This window comes from Nannospalax galili, unplaced genomic scaffold (assembly GCF_000622305.1).
Source record: "Nannospalax galili isolate Female #2095 unplaced genomic scaffold, S.galili_v1.0 scaffold185, whole genome shotgun sequence".
NCBI lineage: Eukaryota > Metazoa > Chordata > Mammalia > Rodentia > Spalacidae > Nannospalax > Nannospalax galili.
In genome coordinates this window covers 1,030,983-1,050,499 of record NW_008355474.1, presented here as the reverse complement: position 1 = coordinate 1,050,499, position 19,517 = coordinate 1,030,983, and the positions used below count along the sequence as shown (strand labels likewise).

General features: G+C 50.0%; 1 protein-coding gene across 2 annotated transcripts in view; it reads left to right on the top strand.

The window, feature by feature from the left end:
- Positions 1-1,275: 1,275 nt before the first annotated feature.
- Positions 1,276-19,517, top strand: part of Sema4b (semaphorin 4B) — a 43,630-nt gene continuing 25,388 nt past the window's right edge. Inside the window, exons 1-2 of one of the 2 annotated variants that reach the window (XM_017803106.2) lie at positions 1,276-1,349; positions 13,704-13,960. In XM_017803106.2, the coding sequence (XP_017658595.1) occupies positions 13,843-13,960 (118 nt within the window). In that variant the 5' untranslated portion in view covers positions 1,276-1,349; positions 13,704-13,842. Of the gene's footprint in view, positions 1,350-13,197; positions 13,238-13,703; positions 13,961-19,517 lie in introns of those variants that run through there. The other variant, XM_029555955.1, reaches the window with a different exon arrangement.

Genomic DNA, 19,517 nt, shown 5'->3' with positions numbered 1-19,517 from the left:
AGAACAACAGTGATTATGTGCCGTGAACTGAAAAGATATTAACTCCAATCCCCTCACATCTGAGGTCCTACAGAGAAGAAAAGGGCTGGGTGTTGGCAGGACACTGGTGGGGGCAGGTCAACGATGATAAAGACAAGGCCTTTTCCAATCATGTTAAATATTTTCTTCTTTATTCCACAGAAGGCAGGAGGAAGGTATGACGGGGAGGGGCTTGTAAGGTAAATTCTCCGGAGGGCTCTGGGTTAGTCTAGGAACCAAAGGAACCACAGTAAAGAAACCAGCTGGAGCTCAGAGGCCCTAAGGAAGAGATCTCTGCCTAAGCAGCTGGTGCATCCTGCATGGGCTAATTTTTTGCATAGCCTCCAGGGCCAGGATGACCTTTGACAAGGCCCCTCATTTAGCTGTGCTTGCAGTATCTTTTCCGGACTGCATTACTGGGAAGACAGAGATAACCGGGTGGAAGGACTTTTAAAGCCATTTATTTGCACAAGTGTACTACCTTAGCTATCAACTCAGTATGTTTTACTACTAAATTGTATGACTATGAGGACGACGGGAAAGGAAATAATTGAGGAAGTATGGCAAAGTTTATTGCCAAGGATGTTAATCTCAACATTATTTAAGATAATTAACAATTAGAAAGAAACTTAATGTTTCATAGTAGTGACTTGGTTTAAAAAAAAAATGTATGTTGCAGCTGTGTGGGATGGGGCACACCTGTAATCCCAAGAGGCAGAGAAAGGAGGATCCCTCCAAATTCCAGGCCAGCCTGTCCTGACCTAGGTAGCAAGACCCTGTCTCAAAAGGGGGTGGGGGGGAGGGTTGGGGGGGTTCAGGGAGGAGCAGCTGGGGATGTAGCTCAATTGGCAGAGTGCTGGTCTAGCTTGCAAGAAGCCCAGGGTTCCATCTCCAGCACCCAGGCATGGTGGCAGTCTAATCCTAGCACTCAGGAGATGGGGGCAGAGGGATCAGAAATTCAAGAAAGTCTCCCACTTTCTTTTTCCTTACAATTCACACTGATAGCCTGCTGGGTGGTATTATTTTTCATTGTGTTTTCCTTTTTTTCTGTGGTAAACACGTGTTAAGTAACATGAAAATAACCACTGTGTCCTTTTTCTGCTGGAGCCTGGCTGCTCTTCCTGAAAAAGAGGTAGAGGGACACTGCATGCTCTTAAAGACTCTTCTGGCCCGGAAGTGCTGGTCCTTAGTCTATAGCTTCTCCAGCCTCTTGACCAGCCAGCTCTGGCCAGCTCAGCAACTTACACGCCCAGAACTGGTTGTTTCAGGAACCGCTCAGAAAGCTGCTGTCGCTTTTCTGGAGAGGACTGGCTGAGGTCAACCGATAAACGGTCTGTTTATACCCCTATCTCCTCTTTCCTTGTCCTCTTCCAGCACACCACCCTAAGAGAGCAGCCCCTACCCTGGGCGGAGGGACTCGTGGGTAATTTCAGAGGGCGGCTCTGTGCTCCTCTCTGGCTCTTGCCTCCTACCGTAAACAATACTACCATTATTGAAAGTTGACCAAGTGCCAGGTGTGTGCCTCTCCCACAACGTTGTTGAGATCCCTGCTGGTTTCCCGCCCACTGTGCAGGTGAACTCTCCGGCTCAGAAAGGTTAAGGCACTCGCCCTAGTTAACACAGCCAATTGCGCGGTAGTGGATCTGGGTTCCAATCCTGAACAAGCACAGGTTCCAGCTAGGGAGACCGCCTCCTGAGGTCCAGGTCCAACGAGGCCGAGCCTCCCAAGGTCAGAGAGGGCGCAGCCCTGTGGACCCCGTGGCCGCACACCCTGGCCGGTCCGGCCGGATGCGGGTTCGCAACGTGTCCAGGGCTGCAGGACCTGGCTGGGGGACCGCCAAACAGCCGCGGCGAAGCCCAGGAGGGCGCCTGCGGACAATTCCCGAAAACGGGAAGGCGGGGCGGGCCAGGGCGGGGCTTGGCGGCCGCCCAGCATTTCCGGGGACACCGTGCTGGACGCTGGGTGTTCACGGGACACTCCGGGTCCCCGGGAACGGCGACCGGACGATCTGGCAACCGGAGCGAGTCTGGGGAACTTCGGGGCTGCGCGGAGGCGGCTCTGTTGTGGGAGGTGACCCAAGCCAGGTAAGCGCCAGGGACCTGCCGGGGTGGGAACCGAGGAATGATGGGGTGACAGGCCAGGCCCAGGCCGCGGCCCACCCTCTCCGCCTCCGGCCCCTCTCTCCAAAGAGGGCGCCACCTGCATGCCTGATGGGCACCAGCGCCAGCCAGTGGGGGAGCCTGTTGCCATGGCAGCGCCGGAGGTTGGGCCCACGTTCCCATGGCCACCGGAGGCCTCTGCACGAATCCTTTAACAGAGTCTTACAACATCGCCCCCTACTCCCAAGCCCAGAGGAAAATCACTAGGAAAAGGCCCAGAGCCCCTCCTCTGAAAGATCAAGGATGTGACCTCTGTTAGGGCCTTTGTCATGGTTTCTTTATTATCTCTGAGCAACAAGGTGGATTGAAGAGCCAGGAAGGGGAGGAAGTTGGGGTCCTGTGAATGAGGAGACCTTTACTATGACTTCTCCTTAGCTGTTCTAGTCTAGCACAAAGGCTTTGGAGGTCTGGGTCACTTTAGGAAAGTCATCAAACCTCTGCTCACATTCCCTTACCTGTCATATGAATATGTTATTTAAGAATCACAGGAAGGGCCCATGAGATGGCTCAGCAGACAGAGTACTTGACGCCAATCTTGAGGACCTGAGTTATATCCCTGGGATATACTTGGTGGAAGGAGAATCGACTCCTGAGAGTTGTCCTCTGACTTCTACACAGATGCTGTAGGATGCACGTGATGCACATGCACACACACAGTATAAATAAATATTTTTAAAAAGAGATGGGGCCATCAGTGTAGCTTAGTGGTAGAGCACAAGTTTAGCATGTGTAAGGCCCTAGTTTCAATCCCCAGCATCAAAAGGAAATTAATAATAGTAATAATAATAATAATAAATTAATGCTGGGTGTGGTTGTACACATCTGTAATCCTGGCAACTGGGAGGTGGAGACAGGAGAATTAGGAGTTCCGGGTTATCCTCAGACACATATGGAATTGGTGGCAAGACTCTGTCTTAAACAAATAAGCAAATTAAAAAAAAAAAATCCAAGAGTCTCAGCACACAATAAATATGTACCAGAAAGAGACAGAAAGAAAGAGACTTTCAGATCTCCCCAAGGCAAAAGTCTGTTTCCCATCTTTAGCTCATCCACTGCCAACATCCCCATCTTAATTCATTATGTACTATTAATAGTATTATATGCATTTTGATTTCATGTAGTCAGGGCTGGCCTCGAACACTTATGCAGCCAAGGATGACCCTGAACTTCTGATCTTCCTACCTCCACCTCCTGAATGCTGATATTACAGGAGTTCACTACTATGCCGTTTTATGCAGTGCTGGGGATCTAATGCAGGGCTTTGTGCGTGCTAGGCAAGCCTTCTGCTATAGGCCCAGCACTAGAACTCTCAGTTTAATGTATATCTGACATGGCCAGGCATTCAGCCACTCTCCAGCATACCATCTCTTGCAAAGACAACAAAGCTCCTGAGACTAGGGATCCGAGTGAGAAAACCCTGCTGCCCTAAGGCAGGGAAATAGGGCTCCAGCCTCCCCACTTTGGTGTGGTGCCTTTTCTTTGGAAAGGATAAGAGGAAGGTAGGAGAGGGAGATCTGGGAAGGAGCACTCAAATGAATTACTTGGAAAAACGGGAGTTGAAAACTCATTTGTTCATTTAGTCAACATTTCCTAGGTGCCTGCTGTTTCCAAGCTCTGCTCTAGGGCTGGAGATTTAAAACCCCGGAGTTAGGCAGGTCTGGTCCTAGCACTCAAGGAGCTTGTAGAAAGGATGGGAAGAGAGGGATGGGTTGTGTAAATGAGTGTTTTACTATGGCTTAATGAGTGCCTTAATGGAAATATGAGCTGAATGCAGAGAGAGCCCAGAGGAACAACTCCGGAAATCAGTTGCAAACAGCAGGCTTCTAGTCCATGCAGCCTGGGAGCCCTCCTGGAGCTCTGCCAGGCTCACCCTGGTCATTACCTTTGTGGGAGACAAAAGAGTGAGTGAAAGTATCTAAAGAAATGAAGGTCAGGATGAATATCCTCTGAAAGAAGGGTTTAAAGAATCCTGATGAATCATGAAGCCTGCCTGCAGCACCAGTGTTAGTTTCCATCAATTTCAGCAGAGCTTAGAAGGCAGCAAGTGAACAAGAAACAGTGATGGTTGAATGAATCAAAAGAGGGAGGGAGGGAGGGAGGGAGGGAAAGAGGGAGGGACAGCAGCTTGTATTATCAGAAGAGGAGATGGCTGCAACTTGAAACAAAACCTGGTTGAAATTCTGCCTCTAGGTTAGTGTACATGTGAGTTCTGGAGCCAGCAGATCGGAGTCCTGGTTTTAGGCCTCACCTAGAACACAGGTAGCCGTAACAAGCCCCCAGCCTCTCTGTGCTTTATTCAGTTTGTCTTCTGTGTGGTGGGACTATCACAGAATAACACCAATCTCTATTGTATTTAAAAAGTATTAATGTGAAGAGATCAGCATAGTGCCTTATAGTCAGTGGTAAGAAAAATATTATCCATAAAACTGTCAACTTTCATTTAGGTAGGGAGTTTGCCAAATACTCCACATCAAGGTTATATAGCTGTATCAAAAAGAGGTATGATTTTTTTTAACTCGATGAAGGCTAATTTGAAAAGTTCTCTGTGTCTGCAGACTAACATACTTTTAAAAAACTGGTTATAGGCGGGTGTGGTGATGCATACCTGTAATTCTAGCACTTAGGAGGCTGAGGCAGGAAGATCATTAAGTTTGAGGTTTGTCTGGGGCCAAGTTTAAGGCCAGTCTGGGTAGACCTCATCTGAAAAAAAAAAAAAAAAGGAAGAAAAAGTACATGGCAAAGGCCCTTTTTTTAGAGCACACTAGGCAAATGCTCTAACAACTAAGCTACATCCCCAGCCCTTGACAAGAATCTTTTTGAATTAAATGAAAGCTCTGATTCCTATTCTCCAGAAATAACATGCCATTCTTAGCACTCCTAGTGCCCTGAAGCCCATGATGGAGTAAGGGCCCTTGCTGTACTGCACTGACTGCAGGCTGTGGTCCAAGGCCTCAGGTGGCATGTCTACAAGTGTTGGAAGAGCACAGCTGCTAGGATTGAAACCTGGGTCTGCTCTTTTATGGGGTTATGAAAGCCACAGGCTGTGAGAGAGGCATATAAGCCCCTTTGAGTCCCTTCTCCTGCTGGATCTGGGCCCCAGAGATCCTGGGGTGGCGCCCTGCATCACCTACAGTGCCCCCCTAGTAATACAGGGAGTCCTGGGCTGGGTAACTGTTGTGGGTAGAACCCATCTAGCCTGGAGTCTTTGGTGCTGCCCTCACACCAGCTCTCTGTGAGTGTTGTTCCTGATCCTACTGCTTTAGGGTGGCAAGCAGGCATAATGCCACAGTGGGACACTCCATGAACCCTCTACCCTGGGGAGGTAGGAGCTGCAGGAGATCAGCGGCAGCTCATCTGTCCATCTCTACCACTCTCATGGGTACACCTGTCCCTGCTTACTCTCTGGGTTCAGTATCAAAGCCAAGAGCAAGACTATGTGGGAGAAATGTCAGCTACCAAGTGACTTGAGATGCCAGAGAAACTTTGGGGTCAGAGAGCTTTTCCTCTCTGGGAAGGAAGAGGCTAAGGGGAGAACCTTGAAAATCTGGGAAGGAAGGTTGGCTCCCTGAAGGTAGAGGCAAGGCCCTGGCCTTCACTGGTCTGGGGCCCAGAGTAGATTTGACAGGGAAAAAGCATGATGGCAAATTGAGAGACTTTTAACTAAAAAAAAAAAAAAAAAAAAAATTTAAGTGTTTTGAGACAGGGTATTGCTAAGTAGCTCTGGCTATCCTGGAACTCAATCTGTGACCCAGTTGGCATTGGAATTTACAGTGATCCTCCTGTTTCAGCCTCCCAAGTGCTGGGTTTACAAGCTTGAGCCACCACACCTGGTTTCCTGACTGCTGGAATTCTTGAGAACCAGGTCTCATAAGCTGGACTGGAAGCTGAATGCTCTGCTAGGTCCTTACCCCTTCTTCACCTGGCCAGACCTGTCTCCTACCTGTGAGTGCCACAGTGTTTAGAGAACAGGAAAGAGTCACTGAGCAATCAGCATGCACCAATGATCTGCCACGCTAGACCCCCTGGCCCAGCTGGCCTGTAGGCACAGACAGCTCCTCCTGAATACCTGTAGGGGATAAGGGAGTGACAGTGGCAACTTTGTGTTCCACCCTGCCTGGGTAGAGACAGGCTGAGCCCTGTTGGTTGCACCACAGCCCTGTAGGGCGGGGGATCCCCTCCCCTCCCAGGGAGAGGCCAGCTCAGGCCCAAACAGGCCCAGTGGGGGTGGTGCTGGGTGGCAGGCTCCTTGCCACAGCGGGCACACCCGGGGCTTGGGCTGGGCAGGCTGGTTCCCTCTCCCCATGAGAGTTGCAGCCTCAGCAACACGTTCGTAGGAGCGTGCTTCCTAGGGAGCACTAAAAAGGGACTCCTTGGGATGAGCATCTAAGATGCTTAAATGTTGAGTCCATGGGGAACCACTTTCAGATCAGGAGGTGATAACAGCCTGGGACATTGGGCGTTCACTACGTGCAGTGCTGTTGACCTGACGCTATCTCATTATGTCCCCTAATCATCCCAAGAAATACTGTAGTATTACTATCACAGAAAAGACAGCTAGCAGCTAGAGGGACTGTGGCTTTCTTAAGGCCCACACATAACGGGTAGTGATAAATTCTTCCCTCCCGTGTACTCAACCACTGGATTCTACCACTTACAAGACCAAAAAGAAAAAAAAAAAAAAAAGGACCTGAGAAGGAGGCTGGTTGAGGGAAGAGATGAGGCTGTTAAGCTGCCTGAGGACTAAGGGCAGTGTTAGTGCTGACCCTGAGTGGATGCCCTCTGCTACAGAGGGTGCTGCCCCAAGGAAGTGCCCAGCTCCCAGACCTGGCAGCCATTGGCGGATTTAAAAGCACACAAGGACTGTGCCAGCTGCTGTCACTTCCTCATCCAAGTGTATTGATGCTGCAGCTGAGCCACTGCCTAGCCCCTAGGGAGGAGACAGAGCAGCATGCACAGCCAGGGCAGGGTGGGGAGCTGCAGCTGCAGGTTGGCATAAGAGAAGGGCCCAGGGCTATGAGGGTATGGTGGCAGAGGGCCAGGGCCTAGGGGGCTGGGCCGAAGCCAGTTCATGTCTGAGAGACCTTGCTGGGCAGCCTGCCAGACAGCACCCGGCAATGGGGAGGAGCCTGAAAACTACCCAAAGAGGGGTAGGTGGGACCTTTGGGTTCAAGCTCCACTGGACTTGGCAGGAGGTCCCTCCTCCACATGGCAGTAAACAAAGCAACAATTCTGGGAACTGTGGGAGCCCTGAGCTGGGCTCCCCTGGGTGGGAGTCAGAGAGGGCAGGCCTGGCTATGGGCCGCATGCGTGCCCAAAGATGTCTTGCCTGCACCTGGGCAGAGGCTGTACCTAAGGATGAGTAAGGTATATTGACTGCTTGAAAGACTGTGGCCTGGATTACGGGTTCCACTGCATAATGCTTTCCCTGCCCTTGAGGAGCAGGGGAGAGAGGTGACAGGCATGGTTTATGTTTTCATTCCTCCTTCCCTTCATTTCCTCTTTCTCTAGCAGCCTTCTCCTCATTCTCATTCTCTCTCTCTCTCTCTTATTTGTCTGTTGTTTTCTTCTACTTGATCCTACAGTCATGGTCCCTCTGCCTCACCTCCCCTCATCTCTTTTTACTGTATAGTAACAGGTATAAAGTATAAGTTTACAGTGGGCACAGTGGTACACTACTGTATTCCCAGCACTGGGGAGGAAGAGGCAGGATATCTAACATTCAAGGCCAACTTGGGCTACATAGCAAGTTTTAGGCCAGCCTGGGCTGCATAACAAGATCCAGCTACCTTGGGTTACATAGATGAAAAAATATATATGTATTATATATAATACATATATCATATATATTATTTATATATATGTTTGCCCCTATAGTAGAAGGTATAGTTCTTTTTTTTTTTTTTTTTTTCTGTATTCAAGGCCCTGGGTTCAGTCCCCATTACTACAAAGAAAGAACAAAGAACTCACTATGTAGACCAGGCTGGCCTTGAACTCACAAAGATCCACCTGCCTCTGCCTCCCAAGTGCTGGGATTAAAGGCATGCACCGCCACGCCCAGCTTGTTTTTTTATGTGTATATGTGTATTGTCTGCATGTAGGTAAGTGCACCTGTGTCGTGCAATGCCCAAGGAATACAGAAGAGGCTGTCGGATCCCCTGGAACTGGAGTTATGGACAGTTGTTAGCTGCCATGTGGGTGCTGGGATTCGAACTCGGGTCTTCTGCAAGAATAGCCAGTGTTCTTAACCGCTGAGCCATCTCTCCAGCCCTGAAAGTGTAATTCTTTAGCAGATAGCTCAATACATTTTAACATTTGTACATATTTTTTAAAAACCAACACCAGATCAAGATATGGAATCTGTCTGTCATCTCTCAAGTTTCTTCATCTGCCTACAAGACATGGCCCCACCAGTCTCTAAACACCTCTCACCACACAGCTGTTTGGTCTGGACTTCTTTATTAGAGTCTCGTAGCACATTTTTACCTCTCATCATTGAACCTAGTCCTTCGTGTGTTTCTGTGTGTGTGTGTGTGTGTGTGAAAGAGAGAGAGAGAGAGAGAGAGAGAGAGAATGGGAGGAAGAAGGAGGGCTTGTGAGTACAGATGGACACAGGACCAGCCTTGACAGCTTGCCGATGACTCTTCATCTTGCTGGCTGAGGCATGGAGGAAACATCTCTTTTCTCTTGCTCTATTTTTTGGTATTCTCTCTCCAGGCTGCCCCCCTGATTTCCTGGCCAAGAAACACTTGCCTACATCCAAGAGTGGCAGAGAACAGGAGACACATCGTTGGCTTGGGAACCACTCTTGCCCACATGAAGTCAGCTCAAAGGCAGTTCTCTGTTAGTCACCTCCTGTTTCTTCCAGTCTGGGAGAGCACATTAGAAAGCACATTAGCACACAAACGGAAGATAGTGAAGCCTACAAGGACCAAGGCTGCCATGCTGGGGTCAAGAATAGGGACCCTCATGTGGTCAGCCCTGTGGAGTTCCCACTACAGTGCCATGCTAGGCATGCAGGGAGGGGAGGGTTTGGAAGACAGAAGACCTGTCACTACCCTCTAGGGGCTTGGTGCCCAGTTGGCATAAGACATACTTTCAAAGCACATGAGCAGGATATAATTAACAACCACAAGAGGCTGCATCAGCCCCTGCCTCCTCTCCTCAGGGATGAACACAGCCATCAGACAAGCCCTGTGTTGCCAAGACACTAGGGAAGATCAACCTCCTTTGCTTTTAGGAGCTACTGATACCCAGATTCAGGTTCTCAACAAAATGCTAATTGAGCAGGTACTCATAGATCAGGCACTACTCTAGGTAGGGGTAAGAAGCACAAGACAGAAGAAACTGTTCCAGCCAGTACCTTAATATATGTGCTGGGATTAAATGTGTACGCCACCATGCCTGGCTCTTTATATGACTTTCCTGGATTTTTGTGTGTGGGTATACATGGTCAGAGGACACTCTTGGGTGTCATTTACCTTAGGTTCTTTGTTGTTTTTTTAAGACAGGGTCTCTCACTGGCTTAGAACCTGCCAAGTATGCTAGGCACTCTGGCAGGAAACCCCAGGAATATGCCTGTCTCCTCTCCCAGTGCTGGGATTACAAATTCCAGCTGCTGCCATGCCTGGCTTTTTAAAAAAAATCTTATTGGTCCTAGGGATTGAACTTGGGTCTCTGTGTTTCCATGACAAGCACTTTACCTGAGCTATCTCTGAGCTATCTTCCCCATCCCTTGACAAGGAATGACAAATTTTTCCCTGAAAAAAAATTCCATAATATTTTTGTGGATGGCATGGAGAAAAATGTGGGCTGAACAGTGTAGTTAAGAGAATACACAGTGTTAGGCTGGATGTGGTGGCACAGGCCTTTAGTCCCAGCACTTGGGAGACAGAGGCAGGCGGATCTCATGGGTTCAAGGCCAGTCTGGTCTACAAAGCAAGTTCCAGGCCAGCTGAGGCTACAGGGAGACCCTGTCTCAAAAAGCCCAAAGGGGGAAAAAAAAAAAAAAAGAACACATAGTCAATTGCTCAACCTACAAAGGATATTGATTAGCCTCACCCTGGAGGAACTTTCTTTGGGCATGCCACTGGGCTTAGCTTTGAGAAGTCTTATTTTTCCCCAAATGTAAAGCTAGAGGATTAGCACAAGACATCCACAAATCTTTATATAGATTAACCAGCTGTTAAGTTTTCTATAGTCATATTCACACTATTCCTAACACATGCACATACTAGCTTTACCAGATCTTTTGAAAAGTAAATTTCAGACCTTATGACATATCACCTCTGAAAATATCACAGATATCTCCAAAAACCAAAATTTTATTATACCAAGAAATACTAGTCTCTTAACTAAGATAATGGGTGTTAAAGCAGCCATTAAATATCCTGTTCTCAACCTAATATGGGACTTCAAATTTATTACTAACACATGGTGCATACTAAAACTTCCCCTGTTCCTCCAGCGCTTCTGTTTCTCCAAGATTCAGTCAAGGTTCACATACTGTATTTGGTCATTTTGTCCTTAGTCTCTTAACCTTAAACAGTCTCCGTCTTTTTCTGCCTTTCATCAGATTGCTCTTTCTGAGGAGTCCAGGCTAGCTGTCTTGTAGAATGCTTTTCATGCATTCTACCTGTGTCTACTTGGTTCCTCTTTATTAACTCTGGGTTAAACTCTCTTGTACAGGAACCCTCCAGGGACTAATGCTGTGAACTTCCTATGGCATCATACAGGGAAGTAAATTATGTCTTAGTCCTGTTGCTAGTGATGCTATTTTTGATCATTTGGTTAAGATGGTGGCTACCAGGTCTCTTTGGCAGAATGACACTTTCCTTTGGGCTAGTAAGTCATCTATCAGTTTGAGACTTTTCTTAACACTCTTCACATCCATCTATAAACCTTGCTAGATTTTCTAATCTGTTCATTTCCATGCTTACCAGCCAGCATTTTTCCATATAGAGAAGCTTCCTTCCTGTCTCCTTAGACCGAACATTTCTATATAGAGAGAGATCCCCCCTGCCTCCCTCCCCCCTCTCTCTCTCTCTCTCTCTCTCTCTCTCTCTCTCTCTCTCTCTCTCTCTCTCTCGTCATGCTGTGGACTAATGGGTTGTCTTTTAATTTGATGCATTAGACTCCATTACTTAATTATGCCACTTGATGCTCAAAGTGATCATCAAGCTGGCCCCTATGTCCTTTAGGCATGACCCCTTTAGACTTAGATTACTTCTTTGCTCTCTGGTCCAATAAAATGTCTCATGTTTGCCTTATACTTTCCCTTCCATTCTCCAAAGAGTTCTGGTTCCTTTTACTGGGGAGTGGTATACAGAAACCAAGATCTGGAGGCTAGGTCTGCACACCCGCTACTTTTATCAATGACTTGATTAAAGGTGTAAGGAATGCTTAATCAAATTTGATGACTCAAAACTAGGAGGGGAAGCCAGAATCAGAAGTCAAAGTGACCTCTGTGGGACAAGGTCTGAGCCAGAACTCAGACTTAAAAGAGATAATTTTGAAGCCCTATACTAAGTTGTAAGAGTTTATTGCATAATTTCAAAGTTGATATCAAAAGATTGTTCTTGTTTGTTATGATGAACCCCCCAGTAGAATTCTGTGACTCCTAGGTTACATGCATTCATTTGGTCATTCATTCAGTCAGTATTTATTGAAGACCTGCCTACCATGTGTGTAGGCACCATTCCAGGTGCTTAAGGATTCTAAGCAGAGGAGAGCTGTGACCTGACATTCATTTTATTTACTTATTAAGCTTTTTTGTTGTTGCTATTTTGTTTTGTTTTGAGACAAGGTCTTATGTAGCCCTGGTTGGCCTCCAACTTGCAATGTAGCTGAGGCTGCCCTTGAACTCCTCCTGGTCCTTTTGCCCGCACATTCCAAGCGATAGAACTACAGGCATGCACCACTACACTCAGTTGGCTTTTTAAATTTTTTTTTTGCATTTATTTAGTGTGCGTGCGTACATGCACACACATGTAAGTCAGAGGACACAGCTTGCAGGAGTTCATTCTCTCCTAGCATGTGGGTTCCAAGGGATTGAATTTAGATCATCAAGCTTGGCAGCAAGTGTCTTTACCCCCTGAACCATCTCACTGGTCCCTGACTTTTCATTTCTAAAGGCTCACTCTAGCAACTGTGTTGAGAAAAGACTAGAGGAATAGGAGAGGACAAGCAGGGAGAGCAGTTAGGAGAGCCTCACAGTAGCCAGGAGAAAGAGGATGGATCTGGGGAAGCAGTAAATCGTCAGATTATGGATCACTAGTGGATCACTATTTGCTAGTGGATTGAACATGAAGAGTAAAAGACAGTTCACAGACAGATGTCAGGGTGGTGAAGGTACAGAAATTCTGGGGCATCAGGACCTTTGGCTGTTAGAAAGACCTGGGATCCATCCAAGTGCATGTCCACACTCTGACTGTCACCCACCTGTGGGAAAGGATATGCGGAACCTTGGAGGTGTAAAGGAGAGCAAAAGAATGTGCCCAGGATGCTGATCCTGGCAGGGAGTGCAGAAGAGCTGCCCTGCAATTGCAGGAAATTCTGGGAGAAAGGGTCCCCATAGCCACGGGAACCATGAGCTGAGCACAGGTTTTTAAGTTCTTTTCAGTCTATGGAAGAAATTATATTTTAGGACAGTCCTGTGCATACATAGGAAAAGCTGAAACAGGCTTCCAAAACGTTGCTGTCCTTTCTATGATCAATGTACTTTGGTATTCTCTCTCTCTCTCTCTTTCTCTCTCTCTCTCTCTCGTTGACGATCCTTCAAATTGACCTCAGATCTATTAAAGATCCAGGCTGCAGCTGGAAAGCAGAATGGAGCTCCCCGGCGAGGGTATTAGGAGCCAGGATGTGGCAGAGAGGGGAATCCTCTCCTGTGCCCAGCCACGTGCAGGTTGTGGGGAACGTCTGGCCTCCTTGCAAGTGCAGTCCATGAAATCCCATTATCCCACTTGAACTAATTTTGCTCCGCCCCTGGGCTTCGCGTGGACAGAATTCTAAGCACTGCCACCCGGGCGTGGTACCTAGACCAACCAAGCGCAGAGCTCGGGTAGGCCGACCCTCGCGGACATGAGTCTGGAAAGCCACCAGTCCTGGCGTCTGCACTAGCTGGGCTGGGAGCGGGGATAGGGGGCACTTGACGAAGGGGCAGATGAGGCGAGCTGGCGGAGGATCCCCGGGAGCCGGAAGGGGCTCTGCCCTCGGCGGGGGCGGGTCCGATTGCTGGGCCAGGTATCCCGGGGTGCCTATCCTCGGCCTCAGGCGCTGCAGGTCTCCAGGCTCCGCCCCGCTCCCAGCCGCCCCCGAGCCCGGGTCCTGAGCCGGTGCCCCCCTGCTCTGCGCCGGGGAAGGAGGAAGGGGGCAGGGTTGAGCGAGGAGCGCGCCGGGAGAGGCCGGCCTAGCCGACTTCCTGCTCCGTGCCCTCCATCCCTCGGGGCACAGCGCGGACAGCACCCGGCGAGGGGCCTGCTGCGCGGCCTCCCACGTGACCGTCTCCCCACCATCGCCACCCCCAGGTCCGGAGGCGGAGGCGGCGGGAGCGACTTGGGAGCCGGACTGCGGGGCGGAGCCGCAACCTGCGACTCCAGTTGAGCCACCCGGACCCGGACCCGAGCCAGAGGAAGCCGCGGTCTGAACTCCAAGCGCCGTGCCGCGATGGGCCGGGCAAGCGGCTCCGCTGCCCCACTGTGCGCGCTGCTGCTGCTGCTCCTGGAACTGCTGCTGCAGCCGATGAGTACGCGGACGCTCGGCCCCCGGATCAGAGTGCCGCTGGGTGAGTGCTTCGGAGCGCGGCATAGAGAGAACAGCTGGGGGAGCGCGACAAAGGAGGCACCGGGAGTCCGTCTGAGGCTTGGGGTCCACTAGGACCCTCTTCCTCTCCAAAGTGCCGCAGGCAAGGGGAGAGAGGCGGGAAACTCGGGGACCAAAAGCCCCTTTCTTCCATTTTCTGCCTGGATAGGGAGGGGGGCCTCTCGCCTTTCTGTCGCCGCTGCTCGTCTCCTGGGAAGGGGCACACTCGGCACTGGATTGGGGGCCTCAGGTGCTGGCCACCCTGACTGCACATCTATTTGTCTTTGATGCTGACCAGAGCCGACCGCTGTACTGTCCCTGGTGCCGGTTGGGGAGGGGAGAGGCTGGTGCTCGGCGTGCTATAAACACAGGGCTTCTGGTATTCCCTGCAAGTCGCTGCAGGGCAGGGAGCGCAGCGGGTGGGCGCCAGGTCTTTCCTCCCTGCCGTTCCATCCCTGGCTAGCTGACTTGGAGGGACGTCCCCTCAACCGCCAGGACCTGGCCAGTGACATTCGCAAGACTTGGCAGGACCCAGCCTTAGAGTGACCTAGGAGTACCAGCCCGTCTGGCCAGGTTTCTTTCCTGGAGTTCACATCTGTGTCTGCGGCCTCCTCACTTTCCAGCGCTCAGCTTTCTCTCTTTACTCCCTTTCATCTGATTGCCCCGCGCTTTCTCCTGGGACCCTCAGACTTTGGAATCCCAGGGACTTGGGTCTCAAGCTCAAGGATCTTGGGTCTCAAGCCCAGGGAGTACCTCCTGCACCCGCACCCCAGTTTCCTCCCCTGCAAAGGGACTCCGGCATAGATACCTTGAAAAGCCATCTTGGAAACTTAATGAAACTGGGTGCATTGGGTGGGCATCAGGCATATAGGTGGCCAACAGATGTTTCAGCAACCCCCTTTAACTTGCTAGCTGTCACGTTGTGTAAATTAGAACAAAGCATGTATAAATGAGTGGTTACAGCCTGAAACTTTAGCAGACTCTCTTCTCCTCATAGCATTCCCACCCCCAAACCATCCTGTTTACAAGAGGAAAGAGCAGAATGCGCTTCAGTTGTAAGGCAGGGCCCCATTGGCCACAAATAACTGGATCTGAATCTCTTATCAGAAACTATACAGGTGGCCTGAGTTCAAATCCTACCTCAACCACTTAGTTTCCGTGTGACCTTGAGTAAACCACTTAACTTCTCAGTGCCTTGATTTCCTCATCCGTAAACTAGGTATATTAGTGCCTAGCTCAAGGCTTTAAAGCATTACATGTTGGAAAGTCCTTAGGATAGGGCTTGGTAGAAACCTCTCAGCAAGTGTTTGCTGTCATTCTTGTTATGTTAAACTTGGACCATTCCTGCAAGAACAGGGTGGTTCTTGCTAGGGTGGAGATGATTTGACTGCAGCCCCTTGGGTGTTCCCTCTTGTGAAGTGAGGAAGGACCAGAATCTGTACCCAGGCATTTAATTTACTTATCATGTGTGCATGTCAGAGGGCAATTTGAGGCAGTGGGTTCTCTTCTTTTCACTATGTGGATCCCAGGGATTGAACTCAAGTCATCAGGTTTGGCAGCAAGCACCTTTACTTGCTGAGCCATCTTGCCAGACACACACACATACACATACACACACACACACACACACACACACACACACATACCCTTTTTCCTCTTCTGTGCTGGGTGTGGAACCCATCTTGCATGCCAGGCAAGTGCTCTACCTCTGAGCCACACCTCTGGCCTGCCTTCTACTGTATCTTTCATTCTATGTCTCCCAGGACCCTTAGACCCTCTCAGCTTTAGGAGAAGGCACAGCAGGTAAGCTGAGGACAGGTGCACCAACATACTTCACTTATGCCCTGGAAAGGTAGGGCTGGCTCATAGGGCCACATCAAACACAGCACATCTTGTGTCCAGTCAGAAACTGGATGGGACCACTCTGGGGGTGATGAGAATGCAGAAGTGGGAAGCCTTGAAGGGGGAAACAAGAGGCCCTGCTTCCTGAGAGAATTTTAACCCTTGATTTTTAGCTGTGCAGTTCCAAGACCTAGCCACCTTCCACAATTTTGTGACCATTCCCCTGTCAGGGCTGCCACAGGTGGGATCCTGTGCACTGTATCCTGATGAGGTGTTGAAAGGGCTTACGTTACAGTCCACACTCTGTTCTCCAGGCCAGGAATCCTGGAGAAAAAGACTGTTCCACTGTGTTAGGGGAGCTGTATCTGCAGGGGTGAGGGGAGTGGGGAGGCATTGGTGGGGAGAGTTGGTGGTAGTGTGGCCCTTCTTCAGTCCCACCCAAGCCCTGGAATATTCCAGATATCCACAGCCAAGTTGCGGATGCCTATCCACACTTGACTGAGCTGCCATGATGCATAGTGCTTCCTCTCCCTAGGCTTCTGCAGTGCCCTTGAGACCTGTGTCCCACCCCCTTCCCATCTATAGGCAGGTCCTGTGACTGGCTGGGAGTCCCAAAGGGGAATGCCGTGGTGACTGAATAGGCTCACCCTCTGAATGTGGCCTGAGACAGTTTCCTGCCTCACCTCTAGGGGCTTGTTAGCTGTTCCTGGCAGCATGCCCAGCTTGGGCAGACCCATGGTGACCATGGGATACCTGGCCTAGGACCCTTGGGCGTCTCCCACCATGTGCCTCTCAGGGATTGCATGGAACTGAGACATCCTTTTTCCCACCACCTGAACTAAAGTCACACCCAAGTTCCCCCAGGACCTGATGCCTAGGGACCAAGGACTCTGTCTATGATTTAAAACAAAGTTTCTTGAAGTGGAAGGTCCAGTTTACTCTGCATCTAAGGTCCCTCATAGAGATCCCTCATTTCTGCCAATGATTCTTGGAGTCCTCAGGCTGAGGGGCACTTGAGACCCCACCCATTGGTCAGTAGAGGAAGAGAGAAAGTCGGGGGCAGTCATGGGTTCTCCAGGGTCAGCTCTGTGAAAGTGATGCTTCTGAGAAGAGTGTGGAATTTGGGGTCTTTTGCCCTGAAAACATCTGTGTGGAATTCCAGGACCAGAGTGGACAGGAGCGGGAATAACACTGAGAGTGGGCCCAGTCCTCCCAGCCTGTTTGTGGAAAGAAAGAAAATAAAGCTGTTCCCACAGCCTACTGAAGTCTGGCAGATCCCCCTTATTTGGGCAATTAAAGGGAGTTATTAATGTCCCCCAGCCCCACACGTGCCTCACTAGAAAGCTGTGGATACCGTATCTAAACTAGATTGGAAATAAATCTGTTGCCTTGCAAAATGCAATCAACAAAACCCCACTGACTGCAGAGAGCAGGACACTTGGGACACATCAGCTGCTTCTGACCTGGAGCAGGTACCCAGGGTCAAGGCTGCCTGGAACCCCGTGTGCTAACCACTGGTTTGGTCCCTTCCTGCATAATTATTGGCCTCTCTCCCTGATGTGGCCTCAGCTTGGCATGAGACTTTGTCTGTATTTCTGTCCCGTAGACCAGTCTGGTTCTTCAGAGGGAAGTTGGCAGCTTGGAGGGTCAGGCTAGGAAAACTGGCTCACCACCCTTATGAAGGGCACATCTCAGGGTAAACTTGTAGCCGTCTCCATGCCTGTTTTCATGTTGACAGGACAGGGAAAATAGCAGGACCCATCTCCTAGGCTTCTGAGAGAGTTATTGAAATAATGTACGTAAAGTGTTTGGCACGGGTCCTGACATGTGCACCCTCCCTAGTGAAAGCTGTACTTCTCACCTCTCTGCTCAAACCTCTGGCCACTCCAGGAGATGCATGCTGACTGCTGGCTGTATGCAGGCCTTTGCTAGGTGCTAGCCTGGCCATTGCTGTACCTGCCTTGGGGAGGAGATGAAGCCAGGTCCCCAGGGCTGACAGGAGGCCATTCCCAGGGGGGGCCTGCTTAGGTTAACCCACTTTTTAAGTGTTTTTCTTTTCTGTACCTCAGGAACCTCTTTTGCTTGGGACTGGACCTCCCCTTCCTCTCCCCATCTCCGTACCTGCCCTTCACTCGTTTTACTCTGCCCTGCCATCTATGGAAGTCTCATTCAATGATTGTAGAAAGGCTGATATACTAGCCCTGGAAAGAGTGCACTACACTAACAGAGTGTGGGAAACACCTCTGTATATACTGTCTTGCATAGACACCATCCAGGTTAAGGACACAGGACAGTGTGGGGCCTGGTCAAAAGGCTATGTGTGGGGTCATATTACCATTCATACCTTCCTGTTATTCCTTCTTAGGGCATATGGCCCCTAGCCCATTCCCATGACTGCTGAGGCTAGCATATGGCTAAGAAACCTCAGATGGGGCCCTCTCTAGGCACCAGAGGAAGATCAACAGAACTTGAGACTCTGTGGTCCAGGCGTGCCCTCCCTCTGATTAGCTTTTTGGAGAGACTCCTCCCTTGAACTGTATTGTGTAGCCACTTTTCCCACCTAGCCCTCTCTGCCCCTTCTCTTTACTTCTGGCCTCCCTGTCCTGGGAGACGTCCCCATGTCCAAGGAAGAAGACAATTCCACAGGGGACTCTGAGACAGAGACCTTACCTCTTGCCTTTCTCAAGGCCACAAACCTCTCCTGCTCACCTGCCCTGTGGGGTCTCCCAAGTCAGTTGTTAGCCCACAGTGGTGTGGTCATCTCTGCCACAGGGCTGCCTCTGTCCTTAGTGGCAAAGCTGGTGTGGTGTTAGCCTTGGAAGCCTAGAAAGTAGAAGGTGAGGTAGCAGGTATAGCATGACTGTGGTCTCTAGGTTGAGGGTCACAGGGGAGTGTTTTAGTCAAGTCGGAGTTGTCCCTTTAAAGCCTACGATCCTGGGGCTGGAGAGATGGCTCAGTGGTTAAGAGCACTGACTGGTCTTGCAGAGGGCCCGGGTTCGATTCCCAGCACCCCATATGGCAGCTACAAACCATCCTTAACTCCAGTTCCAGGGGAATCCGAAGCCCTCTTCTGACCTCTGAGGCTTTGCATGACACGAGTACACTCACATACATGCAGGCAATACACTCATACACATAAAATAAAAATAAAAAAAAGCCTATGATCCTTGGACCAGAATGGAAGCCCTTCCTCTAGCCTGGCAGGCTTAGAGCACAGGTGCTATGGGGAGGGGCTTGGTGGACATGGTAAGTGAAAGACAGAGCCCTCATTCCTTTGTCCTCCTAAAGAGTACCCAAAGTAGCCCAATTTGCTGCTTCCTTTTGTGCATTTTTTTTTTTCCTATTTGGTGCTGGGACAGAATCTGGGTATGCGAGGCAAACCCTCTGCTACTGAGCTACATCCTAGCCTTGGCTTCTTCCTCTGGGAGAAACTGCCTACTCACAGGAAGAGGAGCACCATCCACATGCAGCACCCACTGGGCCCTGCCTACTCCTGGCTACAGAGCTATATTTTACCTCATGCAGAAAACAACACCAAGGCCCAAAGAAACCGTCTCATCCTGTCGGTCATACAGCTCAACAGAGCTTGGGCTACACTTTCTTCTCTGACTCAGGAGTTTCATTCTTTCCACGAGAACAGCTGCCTGTGCCTTCACCTGCCAGTTACACAAAAGGAGCAGAGCAGCCCAAGCTCAGCC